The sequence below is a fragment of the Myodes glareolus genome, chromosome 4 (genome assembly GCF_982192425.1).
Source record: "Myodes glareolus chromosome 4, mMyoGla1.1, whole genome shotgun sequence".
NCBI lineage: Eukaryota > Metazoa > Chordata > Mammalia > Rodentia > Cricetidae > Myodes > Myodes glareolus.
Genome location: NC_142029.1, coordinates 116,887,085 through 116,904,656, shown reverse-complemented (window position 1 = coordinate 116,904,656; position 17,572 = coordinate 116,887,085). Strand labels below are relative to the sequence as shown.

Below are 17,572 nucleotides of genomic sequence, written 5' to 3'. Positions count from 1 at the left end.
AGAAACCCCAACAAGCTGGCCCTCATGTTACACCCCTGGGTAAGTGAAGACTTTTCTGTCCTAGTGGAGTGCACAGCAGCATCTTCCAGTACTGATGTCTAGCCAGTAAGGACGACATTTCCAGGTCAATTCCAACTTGACTGTGCCTTGTGTTGTTCACAATAGGGTTTTATTGTCTAGTTTTAGTGAGAAACAAAGAGCAATGACACTAACCTACATTGTTTTGGTGGCTTCTCAGGCTACCACACCAGTAACTGATAGGAAGTAGCCCATAGCTAGCTTTGAGATTTTCATTTACTAACCCATTTATTTACACATTGAAGGTAGATTTGACTAAACTCTCCCTTTTAAATGTTTTTCTAAATTGGCTTACAAAGTAGTGGGTTTCCAAAAGCCTTCTCATATATCCTTAATTTTGGTTAACCCACTGCTACCTCCCTACCACCTGCCACCTCCTCAGGTGGCAATCCACAGGGATTGTGGTTTGTAGGCTGGTTTTCTTTGCTTTATGTTTAAAAACCGCCTATGAGTGAGTATATATGATAATTGTCTTTCTGTGCCTGGGTTACCTTGCTCAAAATAATCTTTTCTAGCTCCACCCATTTTCCTGCAAAATCCAAGATGTTATTTTTTTCTGCTGTGTAGTACTCCATTGTGTAAATGCACCACATTTTCCTTATCCATTCTCCAGTCGGGGGACATTTAGGTTGTTTCCAGGTTCTGGCAATGACAGACAAAGCTGCTATGAACATAGCTGAACACGTGTCCTTGTGGCATGATTGAACATCCTTTGGATATATACCCAAAAGTGGTATTAGTGGGTCTTGAGGAAGATTGTTTCCTAATTTTCTGAGAAATCACCACACTGACATCCAAGGGGTTTGTACCAGCTTGTATTCCCACCAGCAATGCAGAAGTGTTCCCTTTTCCCCACGGCCTCTTCAGCATAAATTGTCATCAGTGTTTTTGATTTTGGCCATTCTTACAGGTATAAGATGGAATCTCAGAGTTATTTTGATTTGCATTTCTCTGATGACTAAGGATGTTGAGCATTTCCTTAAGTGTCTTTCAGTCATTTTAGATTCCTCTGTTGAGAGTTCGCTGTTTAGGTCTGTACTCCATTTTTTTTTTATTGGATTATTTGTTCTTTTGATGGCCAATTTCTTGAGTTCTTTGTATATTCTGGAGAACAGACCTCTGTCTGATGTGGGGGTAATGAAGATCTTTTCCCATTCTGTAGGCTGTCGTTTTGTCTTGTTGACCGTGGCCTTTGCTTTATAGAAGCTTTTCAGTTTTAGGAGGTCCCATTTATTAATTGTTTCTCTCAATGTCTGTGCTGCTGAGGTTATATTTAGGAAGTGGTTCCCTGTGCCAATGCGTTGAAGTGTACTTCCCACTTTCTCTTCTGTAAGATTCCGTGTGGCTGGCTTTATGTTGAGGTCTGTGATCCATTTGGACTTGAGTTTTGTGCATGGTGATAGATATGGGTCTATTTTCATTCTTCTACATGTTGATATCCAGTTATGCCAGCATCACTTGTTAAATATGCTTTCTTTTTTCCATTTGATATTTTTTGCTTCTTTGTCAAAAATCAGGTGTTTGAAGATGTGTGTGTTGATAGCCGGATCTTCTATTCTGTTCCATTGATCCTCCTGTTTGTTCTTATGCCAGTACCAGGCTGTTTTCAGTGCTGTAGCTCTGTAGTATAGTTTTAAGTTAGGTATTGTGATGCCTCCAGAAGTTCTTTTATTGTACAGGATTGTTTTGGCTATTCTAAGTTTTTTGCTTTTCCATATGAAGTTGAGTACCAGTCTTTCAAGGTCTTTGAAGAATTTTGCTGGCATTTTTATGGGTATTGCATTGACTCTTTAGGAACTAAATCTTGCTACAGCATGAGCCACTGAAGTGTGCGAGTGAGGAAATGTCATCATTCCCTTAGCAGCTGGTGTGGAAGATGATTAGGGAAGAGCCAAGGGAGGCAGTGAGGAAGGCACCAGTGCCTTCAGAACAGTGAGAGCAGAGCTGCAGGGACAGACAACACAGAAGTCATGACAGACAGAACTAGCTCTTAGGAGATGCTGCTGGGTGGAATGAATGCTGTTTATGCTTTTATTGTGTTAGAACAGTAAGAATCCAATCTAGTGGAGAAGGCATCCTTCTGGCCTAGAGAGGCCTAGAGACAGCATCCATATAATTTAGCTAATATAACCTTGTCTCGTGTGTCTGCGTTTAGGTTAATGAGCTCATGAATCAAATTCCCCTTTTGACCACAGAGGATTTTAGCCAACAGCTGGACTGTTTTTTACTGCCAGCCCATGCAGTCACATGGTGAGAATGCTGGCATTTCAGTATCTGCACACTCCTGTTTTACTACTCAGGATTTTCTGGGCAGCGTGGTGCAGCAGGAGGTTTCGACTGCAGTGCTCCCCGTTTCCTAGCAGTCTGGAGGACTGTTCCCTGCTATCCAGACAGTTACAGCACGTGTTCCTTCAGAAGCTGGAGGACTTTTCCACTGTCTGGAAGCCATGGTGTAAAATGATATCAAGAATCTGTTGACCATCAAGTAACCTTAGGTGCCATGTTCTGAGCATCCTGCCCTGGCATTTTATTGCTAATTACTCTTCACAAAGAAGAGGCTTCCAGAGTCCCTACCTAATCTGTGAAAAGTGTTTTTTTTTTGATGTTTCAAAGTGAGATATAACATTTTAAAGAAAGAAGAAATTTAATATATAGATAAATACCAAATTAACTTTTTTGCACTAAAATATAACATTTATTCCTATGTGCTTCTAAGAAAGTGCTGTGTAAATCTTACAAATATGAATTCACATAAAAATTCCAAGCAAATAAATATTACTGAGGCTCAAAGATGTGATCCTAAGTTTTTTCTCTGAAGTGGGAGGGAACAGACAGGAATTGGGCATCTCCTGGTTCCTTTATGAAGACAGGCACTGTCATGTGTTACTTTAAAAAGACTTATTGTCTCATCCTCTTCTGAGTGAAAGGGCGAGGTGTAGCAAGGCATGGAATCCAGTGGCAGGCTGGTCCTTAACCTTCAAGCTGCTAGTTTCCTCCTCAGGAAGTTGAAACCCTTATCTGTCTTTTCTTGTGGGTCTCCAGTACCAGATAAACAGCATCTCAAAGCGGGAGTTTCATGGGGCTCACAGTTTCAACATACACCCCAGCACTGTGGGGGAGGCCTGAGGGAGCTTAAACCCCAGCACTGTGGGGGAGGCATGGCGACAGAAGAAGGAGCATACACCCCAGCACTGTGGGGAAGGCGTGGCGGCAGGAGAGGGAGGCAGCTGCTCACTCTATCTGCAGTCAGGAATCAGAGAGAGATGAGTACTGGGGCTCAGCTCACGTTCTCCCTTTAATTCAGTCTTGCACCTCAGTCCATGGACTCTGTGCCTCCCACAATCAAGTTGCATCTTCCGTTCTCAGCTAAACTTTTCTGGAGAGCATCTCATGGACACAGCCCTAGGTGTTTGTCTCAGGTGACTCTAAAGCCAGCCAAGTTGGCTGTGAATGTTAAACTCTGCAAGTCTTACAGAATTGCTGTGCAGGGCTGGCGAGTAAATCACAAAACCTTCTGAATTATCCTGCGATACACAGCAAGAGCAGCATAGAGCTCCTCTGACGCTCCCAGCCTCAGGTGCAGACACAACCCGAGAAGCCCAGGAAGCTGGCTCACGCTTGCCGACCGATGATGACGAACGAGGCGATGCTCTGCTGTAGGCCAGCCCTTCACTGTGGACTACTTCCGCCACACTCTGAGCGGAGCTCCCTTCGAAGAATGTTTCCTCTCATTTCACAATGCAAACCCCAAAACTACCCCAGAAACAAAGGGAAGCTGAACAAGTTTTTATACTTAGCCTTTTTGTTGAGTTGTTTTCTACAGATTAATGTGTGGTAAGCTCTGTGCTACATGCTTGCCTTTCAAACCTCCAAAAACAAACAAACAAAAAAACCCACCACTATGACACGGTGAGTCGTGCTATTTTTCCTACATTAGGCAAGCATTCTAAGGCTTCCAGTTAGTCAGTAGTTCTTAGCTAGGAAGTAATAACAGTCACCTGAGTGCGTGATGCCCTGAAACTTGCTTTGGGAGGTGCTATTTGTGACTGAACTTAAGCTACATGCGTGGTGGGCAAGTGATCTATGAGAATGTTACCCCCAACTTCTTGTTCTGATACAGGGTCTTATTAAGTTGCTCAGGCTGCTTTGAACTATGTAGTCAGGGCAAAATTTCCTGCCTCAGTTTCCTGAGTAACTGGAATCACAGGGTTGGAGTTATGTAATTACACTTAAAAATGTACACTAGAATATCTCCAAATAGAATGTAGTACTCCTCGGCACATTGGTATCACATATGTGATTTACAGTTCTCTGTGGAGCTGAGGCCTTTGTGGGTGGCAAGGGCTGCAGCTTTAACCTTTGTAGAAAGGGTACACACTAGCCTTGCTTTGTTTCTTGTTAGTGAAGAAAGCAATTTCTACTTCCCTCCTGCTTATTGGCATTGATGTCTTCAACATACTACAGTCTGAAGTTTGGAATAAAGTAGTCAAGGATGTGTTAATCACAGTTAGCCTACTTATTTCCTTAAGTTTTCTCCTTTCTACCCATCTTTTATATATTAAAGATAAACTTGGGTTATCATAGATTCCTTGGAAAAGAAAATGCATAATTATACAATGAGTAAGGGTTGATCCCAAATGAGACTTTAAAGATTTGTTTTACTTTTACTCATGTGTATGTGTGTGAACCCGTGTGAGTTTATGTGCACATATGTATGCAGAGATCCCCTGGAACTAAAGTTGCAGACAGTTGTGAGCCACTATGTGGGTGCTGAGAACATAACCTGAGCTCTCTGCAAGAGTACTTGGGCTCTTAATTTTTAAGTTTTCTTTCTGACCCCACAAAATGAGACTAAAATTTAAGCAACAATCACTTAATTGTTAAGCCATCACTCTGACCCACAATATGAGACTTTAAACACTAATGACCAAAAGGAATGGTATTTGTGAGGGCTTAACTGCAACTCAAATTCTTTCATTTCTGTTCTTTCATAGGTTTTCTCCTGAGTTCTAAAACTGTGGCAATGTTTTGTTTCTTATATAGGAAAGGTATGGCATCACTGATAGTAGCTGTAGGAACAGTTTCAGACAGCATCATCAATTCTCTGTCGTTATCTCATTGTTTTAGGTGTGCTTGAACATGCACTAAATGAGTAATTTTTTCCCTAGGTTTGGGCTGCACTGATATTAAAGATTCAATTAGCTCTGTCACCAAAACCCCTAGTGGTTTATATATAATCTTTCTAGAAGGATCTAGCTACCCATTTGAGATAAAGTTTTCCCTTATTATACAGAATAAAGTAAACATCAAGCTAACTTAATAAATATTGAAATTACCATTATTTTTATTTTACTTTAAGCATAATTTTGTCTTGAAAATTTTAAATAAATTAGCAAAATTTACAACTCGACAAGGTCGGTTTCCTTTACATCTTCTACTCAGACCATGAATTTCAGTTTCCTGAGTGTCCATAGTTATACCATTTAAAGTAAATCCATTTGCTGCAAAGTTTTATATTATCCTTATGGGCAGAGCTGTGCAATATAAATTCTTGCTTTAATTTAATTTAATGGAGACTAGACAATAATGTGTGATAATGATGTGTGATGATATGAGTCTTACTGAAGTACTCTTACTCTGATTCCTACATGTGCCTATACTTTCTTTTGATGATACATTATTTAACAGTGCGAGACTTTGCTTCAAAAATTTAAAAAGAAATTAATAGAAAAAGTCTTTTACTTGGATATAAGGAAGACTGATAAACTGATCAATGCTTAATTTGAATAATAAGAATTATGCTTTGTCTATCCTTAGTACTTGTCTGCTTGTATTTCTAGTAGGTACCTACTGCACACAGTGCTTATGGACAGAAAGGATATGTGTGTGTATACGTATTTTTTTCTGGGTACTTTCTCAGTGTATAAAAAAATTTATGATCTTTAAAGTTTATCAATAGTTTATATTACACAACAACCACCTTTCTTTCTAAGTAGATGCAAAGAGTTTCTGTTCTTAGAATTAGTACCATGATTTCTCTTGAAATTTATTGACAAGATGTCAAGAAGTTAGGACTTACGTGGGAAATAATTTAAAAACTATCTAAGTCTCTTTGCCTACACATCCCAAACTGGATCTGAACAGCGGTAGAAGGAAAAAGAATTCTAACTTTGCGAGGAGTGGGTTGCATAATTACCTCTTCTGTGAAAAGTGTGGTGCCTGAACTTCCTTCACATTGGTTTTTTATTTCTTTTTTTTCCTGACTCTGTGTGGGAAGTCTCTCGTAGAGTGGATCACTTTGATTTCTTCCCCTGTTGTTTCTGTGGGCCCCAGACAGGTCCATGTCACAGTTTCAACAGAGGCCCCTGTGAACACCTGCTGAGTGGCCACAGCTCATGGCTCAGTATTGAAATAGCAATCTGAACTCCAGTTTGTGGGGGAAAAGAGAAACCAGAGGCAGGCAGACATTTCTAACACTAAAAAACCAGCATTATAATCCAAAGAACAAAGTCATTGATTAAGCCATCAATTTCTGCTATTGCGTGTCAGCGCTGTTACCCCTGAACTGGGGGAAAATGTTGAGTTGAGGAATTACATGATAACCTTAAAATATTGCAGACAGTTGTGTCTTAAAAATCTTATACAGGCTCCAGTTAGGTCAATCATGGGTTTGTGTAAGTGGAAGTATTGCCAGAGAGGATCTAATCTATATGGGAAGTAGAAAAAGACAATCTCTCCTGAGTAAACTGGGAGCATGGGGACCATGGGAGAGGGTAGAAGGGGAGGGGAAAGGAAGGGAGGGGATCAAAGAAAAATATATAGCTCAATAAAAAACTTGAATGCATTTATGAGAATGAAAACTTTCTTGTATTTATTTTTCTATAGGATTAGGGAGGAGTTCTATAATGGCAAATAATGAAGACAATGGTATATTATTTTGGCATTTTCTGGGCCCATTTTAGGTAATGTATGGCATGGATTTCAGAGGAGGAGGATGGACAGCAGTTCAGAAAAGGCTCGATGGGGCAGTTGGCTTCCAGAGGCCATGGTGTGATTACCTGGATGGACTTGGAGACCTTTTAGGTCAAATTTTATGTATCTGTGCTTTCTTTTCTCTTTCTTTCTGGTGTGATAAGTCTGAACTGCACCAGCATTAGTCAAATCAAGAGTGGGTAAGTCTATGTGAATGTAAAAATATGAGTTAAATTCTACTTTCTTATGCCAAATTATTTTTAAAAACTGTTTTCAGTTAAGACCTAGAAATCTGGACTGGAGACATGTCTTAGCAATTAAGAATACTGGCTCCTTCTCCAGTGGACCTGGGTTCAGTTTCCGGGTACCACATGGCAGATAACACTGTCTGTAACTCCTGTTCCATGGAATCGAAAATCTTCTTCTGGTTATCATGAGCCCAAATACACACAAGGTGTCCACATGCATGCAAAAACACCTGTAAACACACATTTTAAAAATGAGCTAGAATTTTTTAAAGATGAATTGAAATATAATTTGAGTGAAAATTCTCCTCTGGATGTTTGTTATCTGTACCTAGCAGTAGTTGATAGGTGCTTCCCAATTGCTTGTGGGATGAGGAAAGAAAAAAAAAAGAGGCAGGGTTGTCATAGACTTAAAATACAATGAAATACAGATAGAATCAAGGTATATGACCATTAAAGTCAAAGTCTTTAAATTGAATGTAATTTTGCAAAACTATGATGTACATTACTATTCTCTAAATTGGAAGAGAGTTTTGACTAAGAAGTTCTATACCATATACTGTTTGTGCAAACTGAGACTGTTTTATATTTAATAGAATTAAAATATGTTGGATATCTAATAAAATGTGCTGGTAATGCTTAAATATGAGATTGGAGTAAAACTGAAAGAAGCTTAAGATATACAAAGACCATGAAACTAAAAGTTCCTGGAGAAACCCATCCTGCAATGTGTCCACTTTTTCTTCTACTTATTCTTTTCAGTTCCAACAGGGTGGTAGCTAAAATATCCATGGAAAAGAACTTTATATACTAGCCATAGCTTTCTGAGTTTCAATACTGTCTGTCTCGTTATCTTCTAACCCTCTGAAATTTTATACCCTGTAATTTCATAATTTAAGTAGGTTGTAGCTAAGAATGTCCACATTCAGTCCACATTGTGGATATGGAAAGATAGAAAGTCAGGGGCTAAGAGTGCTTGCAGTAACATTGAACAAGTTAGAGAGTCTGTTAATATCATCCACCTTGGATCTATGGTTGTCTTTGAAATATCGACTCTAAATCTGGGGAAGCTTCAGTACGGCTACATTTTGTTTCCATTCATAGATTAATGGCAAGCTGCTTTTAAACAAAGAAATGCTTATTTATAAGGATTTTCCAAGGCAGAAAAAGCAATTTCAGCTGAGTGCTTTCAGGAAATGTTTCTTAAGGAGCAGCTGATTTGCGATTAAAACTCCTACTTTCACTGGGTCACATCATTTGTTAGTTGACGTAAGACTTCAACAAGTTTTCTGTTGACATGCCGTAAAGGTAAATCTTGACTTTTTATTTAGTCTTTAAATACACTTTTAAGTTGAATTTGGGGAGATAGAAATGAAACAATTTGGTTCTGTTCAGGTTAATGAATTAACAAAATAAGTAAGTTATGTGGACCGCGATTTCTGTTGACAGAGGTTTCTTTGCAGTCATTCAGTCCCAAAGAAACACACAGAGGCCGACATTAATTATCATCTGATTGGCCTATTAGCTCAGCCTTCTTACTAACTCTTATAATCTTGTCTGTGTTAGCCACGTGGCTTGGTACCTCTTTCGGCGCGACAGTTACATGTTGCTTGCTCTGTGTCTGGTTTCCTTTGTGTCTGGGTGACAGCTTCAAATTGAATCTTTCCTCTTCACAGAATTCTCATCGCCCCAACTCTAATTCCTGCCTGGTTACCCTGCCTGTACTTCCTGCATGAGTACTGGCCAATCAGCGTTTATTTAAAATACAAGTGACAGGGTACAAACCATTGTCCCATAGCAAAGTTAAATAATAGCTGATGGATGAGCTGAGCCACACCAGTCCAGAGTCCTGGTGATGGATGAGTCTCCTCAGTTATAAAAATGCTGAATGACATCAACAGTCACAAATGTTCTCATTTGAACTAAATGTCTTAAAACAAAGCATTTCTTTTATAGGAGAATTTTGGCTAGGACTGAAGAAGAGTTTTTACATAGTAAACCAGAAAGATTCCAGTTTTGTGTTTCATGTGGCTTATGCTTCATATGACAATTTTTGGTTAGAAGATGAGCACAATTTTTTAAAATACGTTTAGTACGACATTCAGGAAATACTGGTAAGTTTTTAATTACTAAAATGACACAAAAAACGAGCTATCTATCCCTTGCCCAGTTTTACATAAAGAGAGCCATCACGCAGGACATATGATGATGACATACAGCGATGACTGTAGATTAGAGATCAACGTGTAAGTCAGAAACTCCATTGTGAACACTTTGCTTAACGACCTTAGGTCAGATTTCACATCCCTTAAAGCAAATGCTGTAACCCTAGTGTTCTCATGGATGGAGACCCTGGGACAGGCTGGGTAAGCAGCATCCTATTTTCATGCCTAGGAAGTAAAAGCTTCCAATCCTGTCAGTAAAGAAACCTGAAATGGGAAGTGTCCGGCCCAAGACCTCCTGTGGATCACACCTCTTCCACCCAATCCTAGTCCACAAAGATACCAAAACATGTTCTTTTCATTTTCCCTTCAATGGATTTCCAAAAATTTAACTCACTAGAACTTCAGAGTACTTGATCATAAGTTTGTATTTTGGAGCTGAGTTTTTAAAGACAGTTGAGTGAAGAAATACTAAACTCCACTCACCTGTTTCTTTCTGGTGGTGTACTTGTTAGTTCTATATATTAATGCTAGAAATTCGTAATAGCTATATATCCCTTGGCTGCCAACTAGTCTCGGTACAGTTGCAATACAATGACCCTGAAAGCACAAAAGACGGATAGGCCTTTAGGTTTAAAGAGAACGTGAGAATGATTGCTACCAAGAGATTTTTTTTTTTTTATGGGAGAATGGGTAGGTTTCAAAATTAGGCGAATGTTAAAGCCTCTTGAAAATATATATCCTGTATAATCAAGTGTGACTGCTTCAGACCAGATGGATGTGCTGGCATCCTGAGAACTACAGACTCAGTGAAAGGAAGGATGGGCTTTTGGCAAGCGAACGTTCGCAAATGGGGCAGCTTGTGTCACAGCATAGAAGAGGAGATGGCCAGCAGGGGGCTGCTTGGTGTGCCTGGAATTCATGGCATATTAGGTGAAAGCTGAAATTCAAGTCTTGATTGATATGGAAAGTTTAAAGGGATGTGAATGTGTGTGTGTGTGCATGTGTGTGTGTATCCATATATATATATATGTGTGTGTGTGTGTGTATGTATATGTATACGTACACACACACACACACACACACACACACACACACACACAAAGTTTCAGTGCTTTACTTCCAAAAGTGCAAAGAATTGCTTCAGCATGGAGTATCCCATGTCAGGAAGCTTATGTGGAGGTCTCCAAAAGGTGGTTATGCTTCTGTTAGAGGATATTTTATTTTCATTATAGAGCTCTTAAATTTCCCATGGTTATTAAGTAGCTTTCAATTGTTGATCAAATTATATATTTAAGTTAAGGAAAAGAAAAGGTACAGTGTAGACAGATATGCAGATAAAATATTATCAGACACAAATTTGACATTGAGCTTGGAGAAAATATAAATATGAACTTGAGCATTTGAGCAAGACCATTGTTTCATTAGAAGTAGAAAAGGGCTAGGGAGATGGCTCAGTCAGTTAAGTATCCACTACAGAGGCACAAGGACCTGAGTTCAGGTTCCCAGAACCCATGGAAAAAACTGTGTATTACAGTACAAACTTGGAGCATTATGGACAGGCAGATCCTTGAAGCCCATTGGTTAGCTAGCCTAGCCTAACTAATGAGTCAAAAGGTAAAGGTATGTGTTTAGGTCAGAGGAACCTTAGACAGACAGTTCTCTTTTGCCAGTATGTTAGTTCTGGAGATTGAATCTGGTCATCAGACTTGACAGTAATGCTTTTGCCTATTGAGTCATTTTTCCGACCCCATTGGGTGAACTTTTGAAAGGACCTGCACAGCATAGGTGCTGAAAATTATATTGCATTTGCAGATGCAATACTTCAGTCAGTGTCTTTGTGTGCCATAATATGCGGAGTCAGGGACTTCACTGGCCAGTAGAGTTGGGTTTGAGATATATCTTACTATTGAAGTGCTTCAGGCTCCACAAAATATTTACCTCAAGAGATTCCAAACATTCAAAGCAAAATGAACAACTGTAGGTCTTGGCTTTCTAGATACTTCACATAGCTTCTCTTTTTGCTGAACATATTAATCAAAAATTTCATGGAGGTTAAATGTAGGTATGCGTTTGATAAGAATCTTTTAACTTCATGTAACTGTATAAAGCATAATATAGTTCCTGAGCCTGCAATTTAATTACTAGCTGGAATGTCTCAGCCAAGAAGCTTTATCCTTGAAGGATCTGGTGAATATCAGGCATGATAGTCACACAGTGTTCCGTGTAAGCTCCTTAAAAATGATCAGTCTACACAGATGTGAAGAGCCATGGGGGATAGCACAACTCAATAGCACATAAGAATTTTCATGAGCACCCTGGGCATGCTACAGGAACATTATATCTCCAAATGAAAGCAAATTATGTTGCAGTTACAAATCTAATATTCTCAAGGGTAAATGCTTCACCTTCATCCATAATTGTTTTTCTAAAATGAAAATCTACCATGAAGGGGATGAAAAGATGACTCACTGGTTAAGAATATTTGCCATCCTTCCAAAGGAACAGGTTCAAAGCCCAGCACTCACATGGGGCTCACAACTGTCTGGTATTCCAGTTCCAGGGGATCCAACATACTCTCTAGCCCCTGTGAGCACTCCATGCATGTGGTGCACGTATATGCAGGCCAAACAGTTATACACATAAAAAAGTAAAAAGAATGCTAAAAACCCATTATGTAAAAAAAAAAAAACATAGTGTGTAAGTTGTTTTATTTGTTTTTTTTTTTTTAAATTATCAGTCACCGTTCAGATCACTTTCAAGTATTACAGGTACATGTACCATAATCTGATTTTATATAGCCAAGCTTCCATGCTGGTTAGTCTGTGTATTTAAAGACACTGTTAATGCTTTGTAAGGTTTGACACATTGTGTGAGAGAGATTTTCACAGGACAAATAGTGCAAAAAAAAAAAAACCCAATTGATTCTGTTTCTAGATTCAGTATTTCTGTATAACTAGATGATAATAATTGAAATAAAAATTTTCTGAATTCATTTTGTTTTTAAATAATCCGTTTTATGCAGGTGCTGCATTCCGGGGCTTCAGGGAAGATGATAACCAGAATACAATGCCTTCCAGCACCTCAGATGTGGCTAATGATGGGTGCCGCCCTGCTTGTCAGTCAGTCACCTCCATAACAACACTGGCTGGCGGTTCAACCAGTGCGGTCTCACGAACCCAAATGGCATCCAGCGTGCAGCTGGGACTCAGTAGGGTACATGGACCAAAACCAGTTCTGCTGTCAATATTAGATCCGCTTCAGTGAAGACTAGAAGGACTTACAACCCTATTTTAGTAGTCTTATTTTAAACTGTAGCACAATTTCCATAGTTAATTTTGAAAACGTGTTAACTTTTTTTTTTACATAGTTTTTTACTTTGAGTTTAACATATTAGCCAAAATTGAATTGAATAGAGATGCCATCTTAGTGTTATGGGTTTAGTTAGTAAACTTCAGCTTTGCAGCACTTATAAAAGCAATCACGGCTCATCAAGGTATGTTTTTTAATTGGCTAATTAGCATTTTGTGATTGTTTGCAAGATTCATAGTGTTTTTTTATAAACATGTATTGAAAGACCTGAATAAATCCAGATCCCCCTAGCAGGAATAAATAGAGCCAAAAATCTAAGCAGGGAGGAAAGAATCAGAAATCTAGGATTAGCAGGTTCAGTGACTCTGTTTCAGGAGCTAGCTGAAGATAAAGTTAGATTGTAATCTTGAGAAAAATCTCGAGAAACAGGAAGTTGACCCCTTGTGATTATCATTGGTATTTTTGGAATACTCTGTTTCAGGAACTAACTGATCTTGAAACAGGGATTTGCCCCCTTGTGATCATCACTGGTATTTTCAGAATTTTCTATGACGCCCTCCTGATTACTGGGCTGTGGTTTCTTCCCTTAAAAACTTCTTCTCCCAGATGCTTGGGGTCGAAGTCCTTCCCTGCGTGGGTTATGAGTCTTGACCCCAGTGCACTGGTTCCTGTCTTGTCAAATAAACCTCGTGTGATTGCAGCAAGGACGGTCTCTCGTGAGTTACTGGGAGGGTCGTGTTATCCCAAGACTTGAGTAAGAGTCTCCCCACACCGGGGATCTTTCAGTATTAGAAGATTTTTTATTAAATAAATCATTTCTGAGTTACCCAGTGTTTTCTCAGATCTTTGAGGAACAAAGTCGGCCTACTTTGTATCTGAGAATGACTCTGAACTTTGGGTCCTTCTGTCTGTAACTCCGGAGTGCTGAGATTGCTGGCACGTGCCGCCACGTGTGCTCTATGCAGCGGCAGAGATGCGACCTAGGGTTTTGTGGATGCTAGCAGACAGTCTGCCATCTGTTCTTTTTTTTCTTATTGATATTTATTGAGCTCTACATTTTTCTCTGCTCCCCTCCTTGCCTCTTCCCTCCCCTCTTCAACCCTCCCCCAAGGTCCCCATGCTCCCAGTTTACTCAGGAGACCTTGTCTTTTTCTACTTTCTACTTCCCATGTAGATTAGATCTATGTAAGTTTCTCTTAGTGTTTTTATTGTTGCTTAAGTTCTCTGGGATTGTGGTTTGTAGACTGGCTTTCTTTGATTTATGTTTAAAAACTACCTATGAGTGAGTACATGTGATAATTGTCTTTCTGTGTCTGTGTTACCTCACTCAAAATGTTTTCTAGCTCCATCCATTTTTTCTGCAAAATTCAAGATGTCATTATTTTTTTCTGCTGTGTAGTACTCCATTGTGTAAATGCACCACATTTTCCTTATTCATTCTCTAGTCAAGGGGCATTTAGGTTGTTTTCAGGTTCTGGCTAGGACAAACAAATCTTCTATGAACATAACTGAGCATATGTCCTTGTGGTATGATTGAGCATCCTTTGGATATATACCCAAAAGTGGTATTGCTGGGACTTGAGGAAGGTTGTTTCCTAATTTTCTGAGAAATCGCCACCACACTGACATTCAAAGGGTTTGTACCAGCTTACATTCCCACCAGCAATGCAGAAGTGTTCCCTTTTTCTCACAACCTCTCCAGCATAAATTGTCATCAGTGTTTTTGATTTTATCATGAATAATAATTTTGTTTTTATTTGCAGTATATTTACTGTACATATATCCTGATCAGTTGTACTCTAAAACTCTTTTAAATCTTTTTAATTAGTTGTTTTGAAACAGGGTTACTCTATGTAACAAGCCCTAGCTGTCCTGGAAATAGATCTCTAGACCAGGCTGGCCTTGAACTTACAGGGATGAATGTGCCTCTGCCTCTCAAGTGTTGGGATTAAAAACATCTGCCACTACCACCCAGCCCTAATTACAATTTTTAATGTATTTTAAAGCTTTACTTGATAACTCAGCCATTCTAGAACTCATTATATGGCCCATACTATCTTGGAAGTCACCATATAGCTCAGGCTGGCCCGGAACTTGGGCAATCCTGCTTCAACCTCTTGAGTGCTAGGTTATAGGTATGAGCAGCTGTTATTCCTTTGGGGTAACTTTAAGAACTAACCACGCCCTCTCCCAGCGACTTCTGACCTCCTCTCGCCACCATCTTAACACTCTCTCTCTGTTGTCTCGTGTGTCCCCCCCCCGTCTCTTGGTGTGTACACATGTGTCTCTGTCTCTCCCTATGTTTCTCTTTACGTCTCTCTGATTTCCTCTTTTTAAGTAATAAATATCTCCCCCTCCTCTAAATAATAAATGTTTAGCTTTATGTATAGCCTTATGTCCATTTACTCTCCTGTCCACCGCATCCAGCCGCCTGACTCTGCCGCTTGCCCGGACACCCTGCACTACTCTGGTGGCAGCCTCTGCCTGGCTCACAGGCCGCCCGGGGCATCCCAGCATCATAATGTCTTTTTAAAGAACAATAGCAGCCACATCTGGATCTTAGCTCTTTTTAAGTCAAGTGATATACACTGTGAAGTGCATGGTGAGCATGATGAGTCATTGGTCTAGATGTGCTTGGGAGAAATCCTGTTTCCTCCGTGGTTTCTAAGGAAACGGAAGGTAATGATACCACAAAGTCAATTCAGGAAACATTCTAGGCCAGAAATCAGTTGGTGATGAAGAGTAGGAAAGACAGCAAAGGGCAAACTGTTCTTTTCATGTGATGTCACAGGCTAAGAGCTTCCTTGTAAAACACACACATGCCAAGAATAGCATTTGACATAATATAACTGCTCAGTTAATTAACTTGTCATTAATTATCACAACATCTATTTTGTTGGTATTTACCCAGTATTCGCACATAAGCTGGGAAACGAGATAATCCACACCTTTGTAGACTACCTTGCTGAAGGAGCAGTTGGGGAAACAGTTTGTCTATCTCTTCAAATATCACATCCCAGACACACGGTTATGAATATCTGATCAGAGATGATATTTAATGTGGGCTAGGTATCTGACACTGTGACATATCATGCATGGATCTCAGTTCTATGATGTTAGTCTGATAAAGGTGGTTAAACTGTGTAGACGCACAATGATATCCCTTACATGCTAGTGATGTGGAACTCGAGGATAGGCCTTGTCTTTTTGGCCTTTTCACTGAAATGCTGGTGAGGAGGGCAATGCTGCTCACATATGCTGTCTGGTTCTGTCCTAATCTGTGTCCCATCACACCATGTTATCTTGTATCAAATTTTCTGTGTAAAGAACAAATTGATCCTTATGTCACTTCTGAAACAACTTTTAAAAGATGTTCTAAAGGAAGGATTTAGAAAGGCATGCAGTGATGTAACAGTTGATTGGAATCAGCTTGAACCAAGCTTGCCGTTGGTGTTCACAGTGGCTCACTACCTGAGGAATGACATGACAGAGTCATGGAACCTGTGCTTCAGATTAAAATAATAAACCTCAGAAAGTTTGCAGATGCAGAAATGAGAAAAACTGATAATGTCGAAAATGCAAAAGGCTACTTCTATTTTAGTGTAGCGATGTTGTTTTCAGTAAATGCTGGGTTTAAGAAATCAAATATTTGCTATGTGGCACCAAGGAATGTAATGCATTGAACAGCTGTGGAGGGACTTCAGGCATTTAATTTTCCAGAAATACTAAAGCATTTTTATTCAGTGAGGCTAGGCTTCTGAAATGGCAATAAATGGCATAATAAAAACTTTAGTTAAGGTTATATAATGTTTAAAGAAAACTTCGGAAAACAATTTTTTAAAATTTCATTTTACATTCCAACCAGTTCTCCATCCCAACCCTCCTCCTACCCTCCTTCACCTTGCCCCTAGCCCACCCCCATCCACTCCTCCCAACAGATAAGGGCTCCCATGGGGAGCCAACAAAGTCTGGCACATTAAGTTGGGGCAGGACCAAGCCCCTCTCCCCTGCATTAAGGCTGAGCATGGCATCCCACTATAGGGAATGGGCTTCAACAAGTTAACTCATGCACCAGGAATAGATCCTGGTCCTACTGCCAGGGGTCCCTGAGACAGTCTAAGTTTCACCACTGTCTCCCACATGTGGAGGACCTACTTTGGTCCCATGGAGGCTCCACAGCTGTTGATCTAGAGTTCATGAGTTTCCACGAACTCGGTTCAGCTGTCTCTCTAGATTCTCCATCACGATCTTGACCTCCTTTGCGTACATATTATCTCCCCCCTCTCTTCAAATTGTTTTTGCTGTGCCAATGTATTCAAGGCCACTTCCTACTTTCTCTTCTGTTATCTTCAGTGTAACTCGATTTATGTTGGGGTCCTTGACCACTTGGACTTGAGCTTTGTGCATGGCAATAGATATGGATCTATTCTGGTTCTTCTACATGTTGGCATCCAGCTATCCCAGCACCATTTGTTAAAGATGCTTTCTTTTTTCCATTGTACTATTTTGGCTTCTTAGTAAAAGATCAGGTGTTCATAGGTGTGTGGATTAATATCAGTGTCTTGATTTGATTCCTGTCTGTTTTTATGCCAATACCAAGATGTTTTTATTACTGTAGCTCTATAGTAGAGTTTGAAGTCAGGGATGGTGATGCCTCCAGAAGTTCCTTTATTGTACAGAATTGTTTTAGCTATCCTGAGTTTTTTTATTTTTCTATCTGAAGTTGAGTACTATTCTTTCAAGGTCTGTGAAGAATTGTGTTGGGATTTTGATGGGGATTACATTGAATCTGTAGATTGCTTT

At 39.7% G+C, this 17,572-nt stretch overlaps 1 protein-coding gene and 1 long non-coding RNA gene across 3 annotated transcripts in view; both read left to right on the top strand.

The window, feature by feature from the left end:
• The window catches only part of LOC125399742 (uncharacterized), a 71,984-nt gene that overhangs the window by 10,357 nt on the left and 44,055 nt on the right, over positions 1–17,572 (top strand). The gene's annotated exons all lie outside the window — the stretch shown is intronic.
• Angptl5 (angiopoietin like 5) lies at positions 25–13,454 on the top strand. The gene is given in 9 exon segments (XM_087905107.1): positions 25–39; positions 2,234–2,296; positions 2,298–2,328; positions 5,247–5,345; positions 7,039–7,161; positions 9,252–9,362; positions 9,365–9,409; positions 12,483–12,575; positions 12,578–13,454. Coding segments are annotated over 9 exon segments (771 nt in total). The 3' UTR covers positions 12,769–13,454.